At 38.1% G+C, this 18,712-nt stretch overlaps 1 protein-coding gene and 1 long non-coding RNA gene across 9 annotated transcripts in view; one reads left to right on the plus strand and one right to left on the minus strand.

Moving 5' to 3' along the window:
* The window catches only part of LOC121106882, a 361,649-nt gene that overhangs the window by 315,035 nt on the left and 27,902 nt on the right, over positions 1-18,712 (plus strand). For 5 of the 6 annotated variants that reach the window (XR_006931549.1, XR_006931550.1, XR_006931548.1 and 2 more), the window contains one exon: positions 6,266-6,354. This is a non-coding gene — a long non-coding RNA (uncharacterized LOC121106882). Of the gene's footprint in view, positions 1-6,265; positions 6,355-8,430; positions 8,549-18,712 lie in introns of those variants that run through there. The other variant, XR_005840123.2, reaches the window with a different exon arrangement.
* ADGRD1 (adhesion G protein-coupled receptor D1) overlaps positions 1-18,712 on the minus strand; it is a 122,422-nt gene that overhangs the window by 85,705 nt on the left and 18,005 nt on the right. For all 3 annotated transcript variants that reach the window (XM_415094.8, XM_025155657.3, XM_046901245.1), the window contains 6 exons: positions 18,246-18,401; positions 16,099-16,158; positions 14,744-14,861; positions 13,765-13,875; positions 12,239-12,314; positions 10,108-10,249 (listed from right to left, as the gene is read on the minus strand). In XM_415094.8, coding sequence (XP_415094.5) covers positions 10,108-10,249; positions 12,239-12,314; positions 13,765-13,875; positions 14,744-14,861; positions 16,099-16,158; positions 18,246-18,401 — 663 coding nt within the window. The remainder of the gene's footprint in view (positions 1-10,107; positions 10,250-12,238; positions 12,315-13,764; positions 13,876-14,743; positions 14,862-16,098; positions 16,159-18,245; positions 18,402-18,712) is intronic.

Here is an 18,712-nt window from a genome sequence, read left to right on the forward strand (position 1 = left end):
CAGGTCTTGTATTCCAACTGCACAATCTTTTTTCTCCAAAAACTCTGAAAGTTATATATTTTTTAAGCCTGTACTTTCCTAAATCAGCACATGTTCCATGACAGAGAGGGCATATATTGTACTAAATGTGAAACACTGATATCTGTACTATCCCTGGTATTCCTTTGCCAGTCGTGCTAGAGCTGCCCCATACAAGCTGTTCTGTACCAATGGTAGCAGTGTGGGGAGAGGGCATTTTGCATCAGGCAGCTCTTTCCACCTTTGCAGGGAGCCAAGAGGTGCAGGCAGACATATACAGTGCACAGTTAACACAAATGCAGTTTATGCCAACACGCTCTCACCCACTGGAGAGAAGTGAACAGAGGGTATTGGCTCAATCCGTCCCCTATTGGTCCTTTACTTTGAGAGAAAATAAGCAAAATCCAAGCCCATTCATTGAGAGTTGTGTAACTAAAGTAGTACAGGACTGTGGATCCTGTAACTCAGTACAAACTACAGGGACTTGATACGTCTTTATCTCCTGGTTAGAAAATCAGTACCGTGAGGCGATGGCACAAAGAATTTTGTCAGACAAACTGCAGCTTGAAGTGAAACAATCAATCTGAATGCGGGGAGTGTCATCATTTTCCATTAGTTTGGAATCTCCAGCCCTGTCGGTGATCCATCAGCGGCTTTAAGGCACATTCTGTATTTCAGGGTTCTGTAGCTCTGGGCTAAAAAGTCACATTTGTGCTGCAATCGAAACTTATGATTTGGTGCAGTCACACTAAAAAATATGGGGAAAATAAAGGATTTTTGTAGGGTTACGTACCTTTCTCTTCTGATTTTTTTCTCTGTCTTTCTAAATGCATTCACTAGCTTAAATATGGTGCACTGCAGAAACCCAAAATGTGGCAACTTCTTATCAGCACGGACTCCAAATTATAATGATTTAAAAATACAGATATCCATATCTCCCCTTCAGACAAGCAAGAATCATATCTTATCCATATCTCCCCTTCAGACAAGCAAGTACAGATAAAGCACCGCACCTTGCAAGAAAAGCAAAATTCAGTATTGCTGCTTACCCTTTTGCTTGAAAATGTCCCATCAAGTTTAGGTAAATGTGGGTACTGTTGTTTTTCTCTCTGCTTTAAAAACGTATTTATGCATTGGTTAAGATTATTATATAAATAAAACCTGTTTCACATCAAAGGACAAAATCTTGTTAGATCTTCTCAGATAGGATAAGGAGTCTCCAGGACTAAGATGGCACAATGACAGCATGGAATGAGAATGAATTCAGGATATTTTATGGACTTTCAAAGTAACAAGTAACTCTTTTCTTTTTATATTCAGAATTTGGCTGTGTTTTTTACTCTTTAATTGTAGGGATATTCAGAATATATATCTATTCTGAGCACTTCAGTGACATGCAGAATTCAAGACACCATTAGCTGTGACAGTCCCTGAAGTCATGGATTATAATTTCTCCGCAGAAGGAGCATAATTTTGAGTCAAAAGTCACAGTTAAACATTTGGCTTTTTGAAGTCTGCCTTCCAGGAAAAGTCTTTAGAAACCACTTAAAATTTGCTGTTCTGCTAAATATTCTTGCCAGTACATGTATTTTCTTCTGGCTGGTTGATAGTTGCAGGGAATAAACTTTAAGTGATTTTTTTTGCTTAGGTGGAAGAATATTTATAGCCACTTTATTATTATTATGTTTACTGAGCTCTAACTTTCCCCAAGAGAAAGTGAAAGAATGAGTTAAAATATGTAAATCTACTTCTGAAGTACACAAAACATTCAAGTGAATTTGAGGGAAGTAAAAACCTAATCAACAGTCTGCAGATTGTGCCAGAGAAAAAATAGGAATATACAGTAAAGAAATATACTATATACTGAAGCTGCTCTTTTGTTCTCTGGAGTACAGCCTCTACCACAAGCATAAAGCACTAATCCCCTCTAATTCATTTTACAAAACTTACTGGAACTGTTTCCACTCTTCCCTCAGGTTTGGAGTTTGCAGGATATGCTTGAGTTTGATGTTTGTGTGCTTAGCTGAGAAACACATGAAGGGACATCACGTAATCCAAGGATATTAGAGAAGTGGGGCTACACATTCCTTACAATAAATAGTCAGGCTTAGTGTCACATTTACAAAGAGTTGGTACCTTCCATTCTGCCTTCAAGGGATCACGTGGGACTTCTGCAACAAATGGTTTGCACACAGCTTCACATTTCCATGCTACTGTTCATTCCTGTGCATTTTAATGCTGACAAAGAGAAATCTGCTACAGAAAAGGAAGCAGAAAATTCCCTGCTGGACACATGGCATACCTCTAGTTAGGATTTAAGGATGGGAATTTCACTGTCCAGCACAGGCCTTTGTTTGGTGCTGTGGCTGACACGCTGACTCCAAGCAGATACCTGCACATACCAAGTGGGTGGCTGCGCCTTCTTGCTGCTGTGTATGAATGCAGCCTGTATCAGTAAGCATCTTCAATGCTCCTGCCAGTTTGGCTACAAACTCCATAATAAATGGGCCCTGAGCATCTAACTGAACCTCACTTAGCAAAAGCTTTGACCTGAAAGATTGAGAGTCAACCTAACCTTATCAGATGCTGAGCTCTAAAGAGAATAGGAGTTGACAGCACTCGGCCTTTTTGCAAGAGAACTCAGTCCCGCAGAGAATGCTGAATTTTTGCCTATTTGTATCACACTGCCAACATTTCCCAAGAGCAAAGTAATGCCTCTCTGAAGCAGAAATGGTGTTTGTGCCGTGTTTTCTCTTGCTATGTTAAATTATTCCCTGGGTGATTTTCTTCCTTCACCCACACCTCTTTTACCCCCTCTAACAGTTTAATTCTTGGCAGATTTTCAAGGCAAATATTTCAAAAGAGATATTTCAGAAGAAATATTTCCTTGAAGGAATTTACATGAAGCCCAACTGCTTTGCTAATGAGGAATGTGTGAAGCTGTCACATCTCCTTAGCGACAGTTTAGGAGGACTCAGTGCTGCACAGACAGGACCAAGAAAGGGAACATTTTTACCTCCTAAATCCTAAATGTTTAGTCAGGTACTATAATCAGGTTTTCTCTCCAGCTTGAGCAAGAAAAAACAAGACCGTCAGACTAGAGAATAGATCATCACAATATAACAACAGTTCTGATTAATTTCATTAATTTAACATTGACACAAGTCTAGGGGAAAGGTTCTACGTGAATCACAACTTAACTATTACCATTTATCTTCTGTATGCAAAATTATTTTTAGGTTTGAGGGAAATGAAAAAAAAAAAAAAAAAGAGAGATTCCTTCTAAATCTGAAATTCCATGACTTGTTGAGGGCAGAATTGCCATCCCTAATAACATGTGGGAACCAGAAAGATTTCATCAGTGCTGCTGAAAACATTGCTCAGGAACACCAAATTCCCTGATGTTTCTGATGTGTTCTCTATTTTTTCTTATTTACTTTTTTGCTGGCTATTCAAACAGTAACTATTTGACATCAATTATTACAGCACACAGAAACAAGGAATGAAAAACACAGACAGCAGTTCTTCTGAAGCTGTAACTACTGAAATTATTTAAAACATCTTTAGACTAATATAAAGTCTATCGTAAAAACTGTTGCCAAAGAGCAGCATAATTCACATGCTGTACCATGAACTAATCCATTTCTTAAGTGCTATAGGATATTGTTTCATTTGTTAGTTTCTTAATTAGAAATCTCCTTGAGAATTCAACTCACACATTCGCCAATTTATAGCCACAGAAAAGTAAAGGAAAGTGTCCCTCATGCACGACTGCCCTGCAGAAATGGCAGATCTTACAGATGCTTTTCACACCGCCCGATATTGCATGTCATAACAAATTCTCCAATTGATGGGGAAAAAACACCAAGTATTTCTACAACCTCCATCCTTCCTCCTGTTTATACAGAGTGGGAGTCTGGAGGTAGCTCACCATAACATCTCCAAGCTTTTGGAAATGCTGTGTTATTTCATTCTCGCACAGAGCAAACAGACTGAGTCATACTCTACAGGATTAAATATTTCACAGCTCTGCATTGAGCATGAATGCAAATAATGGACACGGTGACTTAAACTGACCTAAAAGTTAGTGACTAAATATTTATATCTAGATAATAAACAGCAATGCATTTAGGGATTATTTCCACCCCAAATCCGTACATTATCTGCCAACTTACATCTTGTCATCCCAGCTCAGTAAATTCTTCCTGCAGTGCAACATACAAATAAGAGCAGTAGTCTAATGCTGTGGTGATGGCATTGTGCCTCCTTTTTGTTAAAATGTATTTTTTAAGAAAGGGTAATATTCTGAATTAGACTTCAAAATTACCCCAAGATTTATTTACTGCAAATGAATGGATTTCTGTTTCCTGTTTATTGCTTCCTCTTCACTCTCTCATTTTTTAGCACCCTGTAAAACACAACTTCAGCACAGCACTTAGCAGGGTGCTTGATCCAGATCACATGATTAATCTCTGTAAAACACACTGCTAAGTTTTTGCTGTCTCACCTAAACTGTGATGCTCTGGTTGTCATGCTGAAAATAGTATGGTATAAGCCTTGCCTTGGTCTAAAGAGTACTTTTTCCTTGCAAGCATGTGTTAGTTATTAAATGATAGCTTGAACAGATCGAGATTACTGAAATTTATTGTGAGTCACTGCAGAGGAGGAAGGTATGCAGAGCTAGCTTCAGCATGAGTCACTGAAATGCAGTTCCTCTTGGCTGGCCCCGTCCTGATAGGAATCTCGTTGCTGATCCAGCTTGTGTTAGCTTCTTAAATTGGGAAAGGCTCTATTCTTTATTTTTTAAAAAGGGAAAATCCCTCCTTAACAGCCACACATTTCCTGCTAAAAAAACAACTCCAAGTTCATATTACTAGCTGTTAACATCATTATCTACTCCTCTATTATCTAACTCCACTCCATGGGGAGTGGAGTTAAAATTTCTAATGCAACAAGTGGTGGTGGGAGGGGAAAAAAGCAAAGCCAGAAAACTACCATCCACAGATTTCTCTCATGTATGACTCCTCTGACATTCCTAAACTAAAATTAACACTGTTTTCTAAGCCAAACTTTCTATTTGTATTGAGTGAACTAAATAGAGGGATTCTATTTGATTGGTGGCGTTACGGTAACAGCACGTATGCTTAGTGATACTGCTGCCTCAAATGGATGGAGGGGAGCTAAACATTTGGAGCCAGAACTAAGGAGTAACTAATGCTAATTTGGTGCTGCCTCGATGAATCGCACTACATTAAGCCTAAAGGTCACCTGGAAATAGGCATTTTCAAAGATACTATTGCTGGTGTAGCAATAATTTGGCACAGTGTAAAGAATTTGGAAATTCCATCTACTTATCTAAACTCTGACCGTAAAAAATGATAGAGCAGTTATCATTTCAACAACTCAGCCCGTAACCAGGACAACAACTGACAGAACAGCCTGTGCTGAAATCCTGGATCCAGGTAGAATCAGGCAGAAATGTTCTCTTCTGTCTGCTTAGATTTGCTGCTGTTTTGCCACAGCAAAGACAGAGGGAATATGAAATTACAGGACCAGGAAATCGTTTAGGCTGGGAGGCCTCAAGGGGTCACCCAGTCTGAGCACCGTGCTGAGGCAAAGTCAGCTGGGTTTGGGAGAGCAGGACCGCTTCCAGTCTGATGGTGAATCGGACATGTACCTTGCAAAACTTGTACCCTTCTCGTCCCCTGAACTATGTGCTCCTTTTCATCCTCCTGCTGAGGAAATGAAAGTAGAGCCTAAGGCCATATATAATTTCCAAACAGGTTATTTTCACCACAAACTTTCAGCTTCTCATTTCCTTTATGTATGTTCTGACAGTTTTGCACTTCATATTCATATCTTTATTGTTTTCCCCTGAATGTACACCTAAGCACATTTAACATCGCATTTGTGCTGTGCAACAAGCGGTGTTGTGGCAGTTCTCTCTCTCAGATGCACATAAGAGATAAGATGTCAGAGATGGAAAACTGGCTTATGAGTAATTCCCAGCAGTTAGGTGCGTGCTCTTCTCAGTGAGTTAATTTTTGCCATGTATGAGAACACAGTAAAAAAAATAAGATAGCAAGTGGTTTCCTTGTATAAATCTAGATCCTAAAAGCTTGTCAGTATTCACAAGACTTCATGGTGAACCCAGACAGTACACAATGTAATGCTGAAATGTGATGGATCAAACTGTAACAAAACAATAAAAATAGACAAGAACTTCTTTTCTTAAACTTTCTTTTAGGAAACACTCCACAGTAATTACCTGGAGCCCAATCACATTGACCAGGACTCATCAAGACAGATGTGACAGGATGCTTGCTTATAGTGCAGGTAAGGGGATAGTGGTACACTGTTAGTCCTTTTTGTTCAGAGCTTTAAACACTGAAGTTATCAACGTATGAGTGTTGTCTATTTTACCTCCACTGTAACTTTTTTTTCCATAATATTTTAAACATATACATATTTGTATTAACATTGTGCAAAGAAACACAATGTTTTACATCAGGAATCCTGACAGTTCATTGAATGTGGCACAACTGTCCGGAACTCCTGCAATAAGCCATCACTGCATGCAAGGCTGCTCTGAGGATGTAGTCAGTGATGAGGAACTTAAACAAGGGGAACTAGATTGAATTTAAAAATTGTGAGAGAGGCTGGGAGAGAACTCTGCCTCGTTGGACCAGATTTGATCTCATCAAACATAAACCCCGAGTTTTTCTCTTCTCCTCCAGTGACAAATGTTCAATCAAAGGGAGCACAAAGTAGCTCAGTATGCCACAGCTCTGTTAAATGGGATGACTGGAGAATTCAGTACTGGGTTTTTAAGACAGTAAGATTTTTCAGAGTTCATTGCTTGCAATGGACTGATCTTTGACTGCTGATGCAGTGTCACTTGCAAACAGAAATCTGAATTAGAAAAAGCAGTTGCATTTTGCTGTAGGTTGATAACACTTGGATCCAGTCACCAGCGACCATTTCCTTAGGTAAGAGGTAATAGTGTAGATATTGGTTGTAAATAGAAGTTGATATATACAATTATCCATGTACTGAAGAATGAAAATCAGAAACTAAACTTAGAATTGAAAGCCGACTTTACTTGTACACATCCAAAAGCATTCATCTACTTCATGGTGCCCTCCCTCTTGTCACAATATCCCCCTCAAAGGGTAAGGACTCATTTACAGGAATTGAGAGCATCTCATGACAAATGAGTGATAATACCTGCAAAGTGCTGCACCTCTAAACACTAAAATCACTTTTAACACAGAAAACAAACTTTCTGTGAATTATAACTCCTTGCAATGTAATCCTCATTATTACAGCAGGCAACCGTAAATGTGCTTAATGAAAATATGCATTTTTTGTTACTGTGCTGCTGTAGACTTCAGAATGGATTCTTATGAGAAAATGAGTCCTAGGATGTTTCTGTTAATAACATTAACAATACAGAAGTATTGCTGTATTGTTTAGAGATGTCGTATATCACCATAATGACTATTGCTATTTTAAGGTTGCCTTGGAACAAGAGAATTAGCTGTAACTGTGTTCATTTCTCATTTGAATTCAATTGATTTTCTGTACTCATTGTAGCAAAGATTTAACTTATATAAGAAAGTACTGAACTGCGTATTGATTTTTAAATTAAAAGCTTTTATTGTTTTTTCCTTTTTTTGTTTAATTGTGGAATACCCTGTATGAGCCACAGTTTTAGTTATATTGTATTCAAATTTTTCTGGCAAAGTCTACCCAGTTAAAAATTATGCCTTTGTTCTTCAGATGTGAGCAAAAACCATTGTTTTTCCTCAATCAATATATAAATTAGTCAACACTTAACTTGCCATAAAAATAAATTGACTCCACATTGATTTGTCTCTCTCATGGTAGCACTAATATTTGTGTACAGACTGGAACTTGTCCTTCTCTCATTTTATTTTCCTATCAGTAATGTTAAACAAATGTTGGGACATTGCATGCTGCTGGCCAGACAAAAGACAACAGAGAGAAGGATCATGTCTGGGTACATTTAGGGGCAGCTTAGTCACATCACCTCATTAGGAGCTCAGTGAAAATATTCCTTAACCTTATCTCAATCTTGCTGAGCTGCAAGAGGACCTTCAGCCTGACTTCATGATGGGAACAGTCAGGAGAAGTTCAACTTTTCCCTTCACTGTTCCATCTCCAAAGGAGTGCCCCAAGACAACACTTCCCAGACACGTAGGCAGCGCTTACAGTATTAACGTGATTTCTGGTTCTGGAGAGTTAAGGAATTCGTGTAACAGATAGGATTTACAGGAAAACCTGAGAAGGTTTCACTGATGAAGGGCACCAAGGAAGCAGGACTTTGTACACATGGCACTAACAGCGTTTTTGTTAACCATGAGGTGACCTGTCCTTTCCACCCCACAGCTCTAGTTTAGCCTGGGCACTGCACTGAGCCTCCAACCTGCCTCCCGGTTCTGCATACTTAGTGATCACCACCCCACGATGCTGCCTACAAAAAGAGGAATTAACACATCACATATGTATTCACTACATTCTTACCTAAATGGTTACTGGTAACAGTTTACTTTGCTTCATGTTTCAAGACCAGAGAGATTTAATTATCTCAGAATAAGCCACCAACTTCTAAAGGCTACATCTGAGACGCAGGCAATTTCAGAGAGGTCTGGAGAGTTCTGGCCTTGTGGAAGATTTAACAAGAAAATTAGTCTGTGAAATTATAAACGCTCTCTGAAATCTTGAATCAAATGTCAATACTCAGCTCACAGACACCTTCTTAAAACTATTTCCTAGAGCAGACATTTTATTTCACTGCCTTTTGCTTTCTGTTGCTCATTGATTGGCCTTCTTCCTATACTCACAGGAAAAAAGAATAAAAGTGTTATTGAGCTGTGCCAAGCACCACTACAATCAGTGCAAGAAAACTAAACGTTCTCCTTTCATTTCTCACATTTTTCTGCTTGTGCAGTCCCATGGACTCCACTGGGGTAGCAATATCTGAGCCAATTCAACTGAAAGAAGTTAGCATCAAGCTTAGATTTTCATAGGGAAAGCTATTTGTTTGGATTTGTTATTTTTTCCTTTGTGGTTTTATCACTCTGCTTTCCTCTCTGTTAAACAGAGAATACAAAGTGAAACAAACACAGCTGAAGGATGTTATTGGTATCCATTTTAAGTGTTACAACTTTTATTATCTGAAAAGTAAGAACTATTCTGTGCATGAAACATGTTTTTAAACTGGATTTCTTGTTCTTGGTTTAGCAGCTATATTTGATCATAAATTTCTATAAATGGTTTGACTGTTTTTAAAAGAAAGCACATATTTTAAGACAGTGATATTGCAGCCAGCATTTCTTTTGAATTTAAATTCTACTTTTACTTCATCAACAAGCATATGGAAATAGGTGAGACCAGAGTCATTTCTCAATCTGCTTGAAAAAATTTGATTAAATTTACTTATATAAATTACTTAAGAAAATTTAAGTATGTAAATTCACAAGTTGCCTAAATTTAAATTAAACTGTTCTCCACTTCCACTGATGAGACAAAAAGATGTCTTTATCTCCGTTCTGTAGAAAGGACCGGTGCTAGACCAGAGTTAAACCTGCTCCCTTCCCACTGCAAGAGTTGCTCTGCCCATCGTGTTTGGAGGGGTTGTATCTCATGGTTCATTCATGAGAACATTCAAAACATGAGTTTTATATTAGTGTAGATAGAAAAATCAAAAGCAGAAACCATAAATAAAACATTTTCTGGCAGCTCCAGTGTGAAAGCAGTCATTCATATCACTCTGTTGCAAATTGCACAAGCGTAACCATAGAACAAAGTATGTAGAAAGTCCTAAAACTATACTTCTCACTTCACTGTCTTTTTCAGCACATGCAGCCTTTTGCTGTGGTGGAAACAGAAGTCATTTATGTGTAATGGCTGGAAAAATATAATATTGTAGTCACAAATGCCATCTGAATTGCTTCTTAAATTGCCCACAAAAGATACAAGAAAACGACAAAGAAATCATCATGGACATTGAAGCTTTGAGCAGCCCTCAGGGTAGCCTGAACTGAGAGTTTCCATTTTACTTACCAATCTGTGGGTGAGCTGGATGGTAATAAGAGGAGATCCTGACAGGTTGTGGGACAACTTGGGAGGAGGATCTACTTTGATAGAGATGAGATAACTGGCTGCTGAGATCATATAGCCTTTGTAAGCAGCAGCTTCGGCAATCCTTAGAAAGAAAGAAATATATTACAGAAGTAGGAAAAGAAAATCTTTTAAGTTCATGCCGGTATTGGCCTCTTTCAACTTGGCCTGGGAAATGTTGCTCCTGTCTGATGCACCTATTGGAATAATGTCACAGTTGTGAATTATCCAAGCACCCACTTTCCTAACAAACTGCAGTGAAGTAAGGAGTATAAAAATAAACTAAGGAAAGAAACACTCATGCAAAGAGAATAATTGCCTAATTAAACATTCATACTAGTATGAAGCATACACTGGCATTGCATTCAATGAATAGATCACGTATGTTATCATATATTTAGAAACAATTTATAGTTTTACTTGGAAAACAATGGTTATTTCCAGTAATATTTGTTAGAGAGTAACTGGGGACACAGTACAACAGAGGAAGCCCTGACTAAACATCTGATTAGCCCAGGTGACTTGCTCTTTTCCTGTAATAGTTACAGTTATAATAGGGCTGTAGTAGTTCTGCAGTACATGGTAAGAACATTAATTCCTGCCTTCAGGCCTTCAGCTGTAATTTATGGCTTTCATATTTCTGTGCATTTAGGAGTAACTAAAATCTATTCTGCTGCAGAGTAGAACTTTTTACACTATCAGTAAAAAAGACTGTGCAGGTATAAAGCATTTTCTGTCATTCAACTCTTCAGCGTATGAATGAACATTATTTACAATGAGAAATTAGAGCCACGGTGAGTTAACCATCAGCATGGCTATCCAAACAAGGCATACTACTGGAAAGAGCCATATTTGAAAGACACATTAAAAACTATCTTATATCTGCCACCTGTTTGCAATGTTTTCTTGTTTTCCTTTGTGGAAAGAAGAAAAATGTCAGATATTAAAGTAACTTCATTCAGTTCCTCAGCAAGATCAAATAAAACAAATCTCCCTTAGCACAACCCCAAGCATCAATCCTTAATTCTGATCAGGAAGAAAAATCACTGTAAGACATTAATTCTTATCCCAGTAAGTAGAATGAACAGCCTCTATTTCTTCATGTCAGTAAGAAATACTGCACATTAATGACACGGATCCTTTGCAGCCACCTGCTAAGTGCCCTTTTCTTAAGAGAGCAGGGAAAGCAACAATGCAATTTACTACTTGATTTAAAAATGCTATTTAGTAGTAGTCATGTCATTATCTCAGTGTAATCAATCTGGCCATAAACCAGGAACCTTTACCCAGGATATCACAAATGATTTCCCGTGACCATGACCTTCCATGTAGCTGTATGTAAAGAAAGAAGAGTAATCCCTAAAATAAATGACAGCTGAGATGCTTCTTCCTTCCCTCTGTTGTCATACATAATATGATGAAAGCCATGGTACAGAAAAGACAGAAAGTGTGACCTAATCTACGTATGTTAGTGTAGATCAAATGAAAACATACAGTCATACTATCTTAAAAGAAAAGTGTAATGATTTACATGAACGGCCTTGCAAAGTTCTCTGGGGATCTCTCAGGCTGAGAAGTATATAGGTCTGCATTTACTTTATCTTATCTGCTAACGATTTCATTGGTACAGCATGTAAAACAGAAGGTCTTTTAAGCATTGCCTGGTCTCCTGTTGTAAAATTATCTTACAGGTTTCCAGGATTCAGATTTTATCTATGGAGGGATGTTGTTTTCTTACTTGTTTCATTTAAGTGCAAACTTTATATGTGTCAGGAGAAAAGATGTAATTTGCCTTTTATATGACAGATTAAAGTTATGAAATTCTAATAGCAGGTCTGATGAACAGAAAGAGGAGACAAGGAAAGACAAACACGTTGCCATGGGAATCTATTTTACTATGGCATAACATAAAACATCTAACTTAAGATTTAACCTGGCTCTAGTTAATGACTACATGTCGTCAATATTGCAGAATCAGGATCAAGGCTCATAATTTATTTACAGTTGATAATGACACGACTGCTGTAAGGGTAATAAACAAGCTGTTACAGCATGAAAGGTCTTAAATACTTACTTGGTATCCATAGGGTTGATACTATGAAAGTAGTAGTGCATGTTATGGTAAAACATGCCGACAATGGTAATCCAAGCTGTGAAAAGGAAAGAGGCGTCATTTCCCAAAGCAACAGATGGAGGCAAGAGACATTTCTCTCCTAGAATTAAAGCTTTATCAAGATCTTTGGCTTCTGTAATACTCGTTATAGAATTCTTAATGTTTTTTAAAAGAAGTGAAAAAGTATGAACAACTTGCAGCACAGCACAGGAGTTAGATATCAAAATAGAGGGATGCTTGCCCTGTGCAGCTTGACTTCCAAAATGAGTAAGCTGTTAAGTAATCATTCATCACTGTAAAACTCCAACATGTCACTAGAATGGCTGCATGGCATATGTAGTCAACATCTCAGTGGTAGCTACAGTAACCTCAGGGCTATTTAACCACTGGATACACTAACTAGCAGTTTACAAAACTCGAGCACAGGCAACTGGTTTCTGCTTCAACTGCCTGTTCACTGTCTGCATTCCTAGTATTTATGGGTTCTTCAGCATCTAAGAGGGGAGAGAGATGTGTATTTTATGTGTCCTTTACCATCCCTTTTGCTGGGTTCCAAGTATATATAATGTGAACTGCTTAAGGTGGAATAATAAATGTTTAGGTTAGTTCTTTGGACTATGTCATTCACCATAAGGCTGAACTTGTTCAGAAGTGAGTTGTGGCTGCAAAACACCCCTTGCAGAGGATCTGCAGCTAACTTTGCACTGTGTGAATAAGGAGCCAGGCTTTTTCCAACAGAAATGACCAGGGAAAGGTCTCTGGGTGTGTCAGTTCTGTGCATTGAGGTTTAGGGTACATAGGCTGGATTTTCAAAGACTTAAGGATCCATGTAGATACTTTTGTAAACAGATTTCTTCAGTCCTTGATTACAACATGGAAATAGTTTAAAACATTTTTATTTTTTAATTTTGACTGAAACTTCAGATTTTTGCCTTCTCACTTTTTGAGATAAGCTCAAATTTTAGCACAGGCATGAATTTCTTAGTTCTGCCCTTCTGCCTTGACTGTAGTTCACTTCTTCATCCTGTTTCTGGGTATGCTGTTGCTTAGATCTGTCATTTCATAGATAAATTTCATAAAAAATGTTAGAACAGATTTTGCATGGAAATAGAAGTAATGACTGATCTGGTAACCTGAAATCTCTTAGAAATAACCAGTTTGGATGAGTTAAAAATAATTTAAGAAATGAAGGCTTTTCTCACGTAAAAAGCCATCGGCATTAAATGGCCGTCTTCTCTGCAGTCTATCTGTATATTCAAGTTACGTTCAAGTAATAGGAATATTATTCAAGTAAGATGAAAAATTCTACCATGTTGATCATTCATTAATGTGACAGAAGAACTGTTGTTGGTTTAGAACTGGTATGATGAATGGCAATCAAATTGGTTATTTGTAAAAGTAAGGCAAACAGAAAATGGTTTTCCACCAGAATTATTCTTGAATGCCTTGTTTATGTGCTTCCGCTCTCCCTTCAATTTTTTTCTTACCTCTTTCTTGAAAAGCTTCACTGGGAATAGAAATGAAGCTCTGTCCTCGAGATGGAAAGCGATAATGGGACAAATTCAGAGTCTTGGGATGCATTTTGGCCAAAGTGTAGTCTGTGTGAGAATCCAAAAAAAAAAAAATACTATAAAATCAATAGCCTTTATTACACCCTTCGTGAGTACGTAGCTTTGCTTTTCTAACAGCTATTGCAAATCTTGGCTCTAAAATTCCATATGTTGGCAGAATATAGAATAAATTCCCTGCATACAGAATTGCCTTTTATACCCAGCTTCTTTACAAGAGGAAAGGCAGTGCACAGGGTGCTAGTGTGTGGTGGATCACTTCACCCATGCTCAAAAAACAGATTGATAGCTCTTCCCTTTCCACTGACATTTGAAAGTGTAATTTCGGAACACTTTCACTGAGAATGCCAGTGTCCAAGACAGCTTAGGGAGCGTGTGTGCAGTGATTAATGGCACTAGTGACTGCTCAAGTAGGTCTCAATGAAGTAGAATAGAATGCCGGAACAGATCAATTACCTTTGCCACCTGTAGCAGATGAAATTAGGTTGTAGGATGCAAAACAGTGGTAAAAGAAAACATTCTCCTAAAAGGTTTAAACTAGACTCCTCTCCCCAAATTAAAGTTTTCTGGTATCTATACATTTGCAAGTTCAAAGCACTGAATAAAAGCTCTGGGCAGCACTTTAATTGCCTACTAGTGTAGTCTGTGCTGTGCTAAGTCTCTCATATAGTTTTATTGGGTTCATATGTGAAATCATTCCCCAGATAAACTCAAGAACCTCAAGTGCAGTCAGAGATGATTACCTCTGAACTTTCTGCAACTGAAATGGCATTCATAAGAGAGAATAATCTGTTCTGATTTCCTCTTAAGTGTTAGCAAAGTAGAGGGGCTGCATGCACAGAAGCATTCAGGACACACTGACAGACCAAACAGAGAGAACAGCTCTGTTAAGTCCTACCTGCTACGGATGATGAACCCTCAACAGTTAGAGACAGTGAGTTTTCTTCCAGATTGCGTGTCATATGCACCATCACACTGTCAATAGTTTGAATTAAGCTTCCAAATATGTGAGCAGTCTGGGAGAAGAAGAAAGATAAGGCTCTACAACAAGAGAAACTGAAGTTCACAGCACAAAATGCCAAGGGGCCATGATAAATTCCTTTGTGAGTCATTGTTTGTCTGTCCAAAGTAACATGTGATTTTCTCCATAACATTTTCCACATATAGTGGATAAAACATTGTTTGAAATGATGTCACACAGAGCTTGATCTTGTAAAATATTTTTTATAGAGCATCTCTAAAGGACTCTTTGCTCCCATCACTGTTTGTCAATCATATTCAGGATTCAGAAAAATGACATCAAGAACTGAACAGATTATTTTGGCAATATTTAAAGACTTGGATCAGACAATCACTGGGACATGATTTTAAATACACCACAGACCAGCTTTTCTTTCATCTATATTAGAACATTCCCAGTACAAAGGTATATGGGAAGTATTTACGTGTCTCCTAGAAAACAGTCCTCAGATTGAATGCATGTTTTAATGTAGAAGTAATCTACTTGATTTGATATTTCCATCACAAGAGGCAATCTAGGATTTTAAGCTAATAACTCAAATCCATTAGAGTTGCAAGTCTGTCTTTCTTAAAAGTGCTTTAGGATTCAGTAAGACCCTAATTTACATCAGTAGCTTGTCCTCCTCACCCATTTTAAAAGCTTTCTGTTAGGAAATTTCCCTTAAGATTCAAATAAAAAATCTCAGGAAATTCCTGGGGAAGTATTTTTCTGCATTCAAATTGAGGCAGGTGACTGGAAGAGAAAGATCGCTGATGCAGGTTGCCTTTCCTATGTCAGATGATACCTCTGTCACAGTTCCACTCCACTGAATTAGGTAAGCACTGCTACGTATCTCATGTGTTCTGCAAAAAGTCAAACTACAAAAAAATATACGCACTAATTACAGAAGTTCAGTGCTAAAAGAAAAAAAAGCTAACCTTGGGACAAGAGAAATTAAATACTGACTTCATTGACAATGTTTGTTATTTTATAAATACAGTTTTAGGTTGTTTCTTTCATACTGAAATATGTGGAAACATACAGATACAGTTTACGTACTTTAGCCCTAAAAATCACATATATTTTTTCATCGTGTTGTATGGGGATCTTTATTTCAAATATGCAAATGGCAGATGAGCAAATAAGTCATCCTGCTAGTCGTAGCATGAAGAATAGAGGCAAACAATTCCATTACTGTCTACACTAAAGCACACATCTGAATTAACCAAGAAATCAAAGCTCATTTGTCTTACCTCAGGTATTTCAAGCCAGTTGGGTAATAGCAGAAAGTCTTCAATAACTTTTAAAAATGCCTAAAAGAATGAAATAATATAATTTAGTTTTTCATCTGTTACATCTCCTGGTAGGCACACAAGGCAGATTTCTTGGATTTCCTTTGGTTTGTTTTAAGATTACAAACTTCATTTTTTTCACTCTAGTCAGGTTCATCCCCACTGCACGCATTCCCATCATGTTTTGTATAGTATTGTAGATTAATTGCTTATTTATTAAAAGTAGCACTGCTATGAAACTCCCAAAGTACAATAATTATGTCTGATGTGACAACAGTGGATCTTAGGGGAAAGAATTTATTTTCCTACTTCATCTAAACTCACATGACATTAAAATGCCTCTTCATCTACGATTAGATATTTCATCAGCACTGCATATAAATTTGGGCTCCATCAGCTGTTAAGTTTGATTATTTTCTGCTTCACTTTTGCACTTAAATGTTTTTGAGGTCAAGATCCATCACGATGAGCACTGTTCATTATACAGACTCTGTCCTAAGGAGTCTTGCTAACAGAGATACATGCAAGGAGGGAATGGGGGACACAGAAAATGACCAAAAAATCAAAAGAATTATCACATTCCTGCTTCTCTTTTGTCTGCCTTGAAAGCACCAACTGAATATAAAAGTGTCATTGAGAAACATGGAAGAAAGCAGCAAGAGTGTTTTATGAGCACATTTTTATAAGCAGTGAAACACAGGGCAGAACCAGAGCTTTTCTATAACCTTTTACTTCTAGCAACTGCAAGCTCTGTGCTGCCCCTCTGAAACACTGAGTGTGGCATGCACAGAGTCTACCTTAAAGCCAAGACCGAGCCCAGGGTGCTGAGAGCTTTCAGGAAGCATCTCTTCCCAAGACTCAGCAGCACTCCAGAATTAACACAAAAAGGATGTATTAGACTGCTAGAAAAGGAGGGAAAGCAGGAGGACTGGAATTGCTGGGCAGAACAGAATTATAGCAGAAAACGTGAGTAAGATTTTCAGAAGCAATACATTGTATGTCAGTAATCAGACAGCTTATTGCATATCGCTTATATCAAATTTTCTTGTGCTGTGAGGCATATGACAACCAGTAGAGAGACACCTTTACAGCAAATAGCATGCGTGCTCAGTGCTTGTCTTGCAGAGAATTATCTTCAGACAATACAGAGCCTAACTGTCAGTCAGACAAGTGACACAGTCTGTATGTATGAACACAACTCTGATGTTTATTTCCCAAAACAGATTTGCTAAGGATAATCATGTCCCACTTTTCTGTCTGCACATTACTTTCACAACACACATAGCAACAGATAGTGTGAATGAGCAACCAAATCACAACTGAAATGATGTGGGCAGCAGGTGTGACATCTGACAGGATGGTGTTCCATTTGCAAATTAGAGCCCACACAAAATTTTCAGCAAAACAAAGGAAACAACGAATTAGAGATTCGTAGAATGATTTTTGCTCTGCATTAAGTTGTGATTCACAAAGGCCAAGCTTTACATTTGCAAATGTTAAACCTTTAACAGAAACTGTCAAAAGCTGCCTGTGTGTTTTTAGAAGCATTTGTTTATACTGTTGGTCCAAGTAAATAATCCTTGTCACCCTGGTATTACCCACAGGCTTAAAGAAAGAATCCCCAGTGAGGCCAGAGCTGATGGCTACAATAATAGTTTTTTAGCCTGCTGAAATCAGGGAATTAGCTGCCCATCATTTTACAGAAGGTTGGCTGTATGTTAGCAAAAACGGCCCCTTGTCGTCAGTTCAGACCACAGAAAATGCCCTATACTGTGTATGACATACATTGAACACACAGCTGAAAAAATCAATTAGAAATTCTTTTCTTCTTTTCTGTTTTCCGTTTAACTAAATCTTTAATGTGTAGTCATGGTTCCAAATATCTATAAAACTTATTATCTATAAAACTTATTAAATAACATCCTCGAGAACTAACGAACAATTTTCTCTGGTTGAAGCTCACTGCCTGCTATCCTCTAAAACAGCTGCTGCTTACTTCATGCGTATATTCTGCAATCTGCAAAAACTTTCATAGCTGCATTCCATATTCTACCTGCTGGGGAAATTTGAGTGTTATGTGGATCCACACACAGATTTTAGAGGTTTACCTCTGTCAGGCTTAGAGCAGTATTTTCTGACAAGGATTTGTTGGGCAAGCTGAATGAGACGTTCTCCAGGTATTCCAGCAAGATGTCAGAGGAGTGGAAGTTGCCTCTCTCTTTGGTCAGATTAGTTATGATGGGATGATAGGCATTTGTAGACAGCTGCAAGAGAGAGATACAGTTCACCAGCTCATTCCAAACAGCAGATGCCATTTGTGATGTTAGCCCGAAAGGGAGCTGAGGGACAGTTTTCAGTTCTCCAGGGGTCACTGTAGCATTTCTAAGCGGTGCAACCCCAGGGCTACTCATAAGCATTTCCTGGGCCATAAAGTCTGGGTTGAACAGTTCTCTTCCCCGCACACAACAGAACCCGGTGCTGGGTGTGGAGGGTTGTTTTTTGTTTATTTATTGTGTCTGTGTTGGTGGTTCACAGCAGACTGCTGTGATTACACACAGGCATTTGCACAGACCAA

Source organism: Gallus gallus, chromosome 15 (genome assembly GCF_016699485.2).
Source record: "Gallus gallus isolate bGalGal1 chromosome 15, bGalGal1.mat.broiler.GRCg7b, whole genome shotgun sequence".
Taxonomy (NCBI): Eukaryota; Metazoa; Chordata; class Aves; order Galliformes; family Phasianidae; genus Gallus; species Gallus gallus.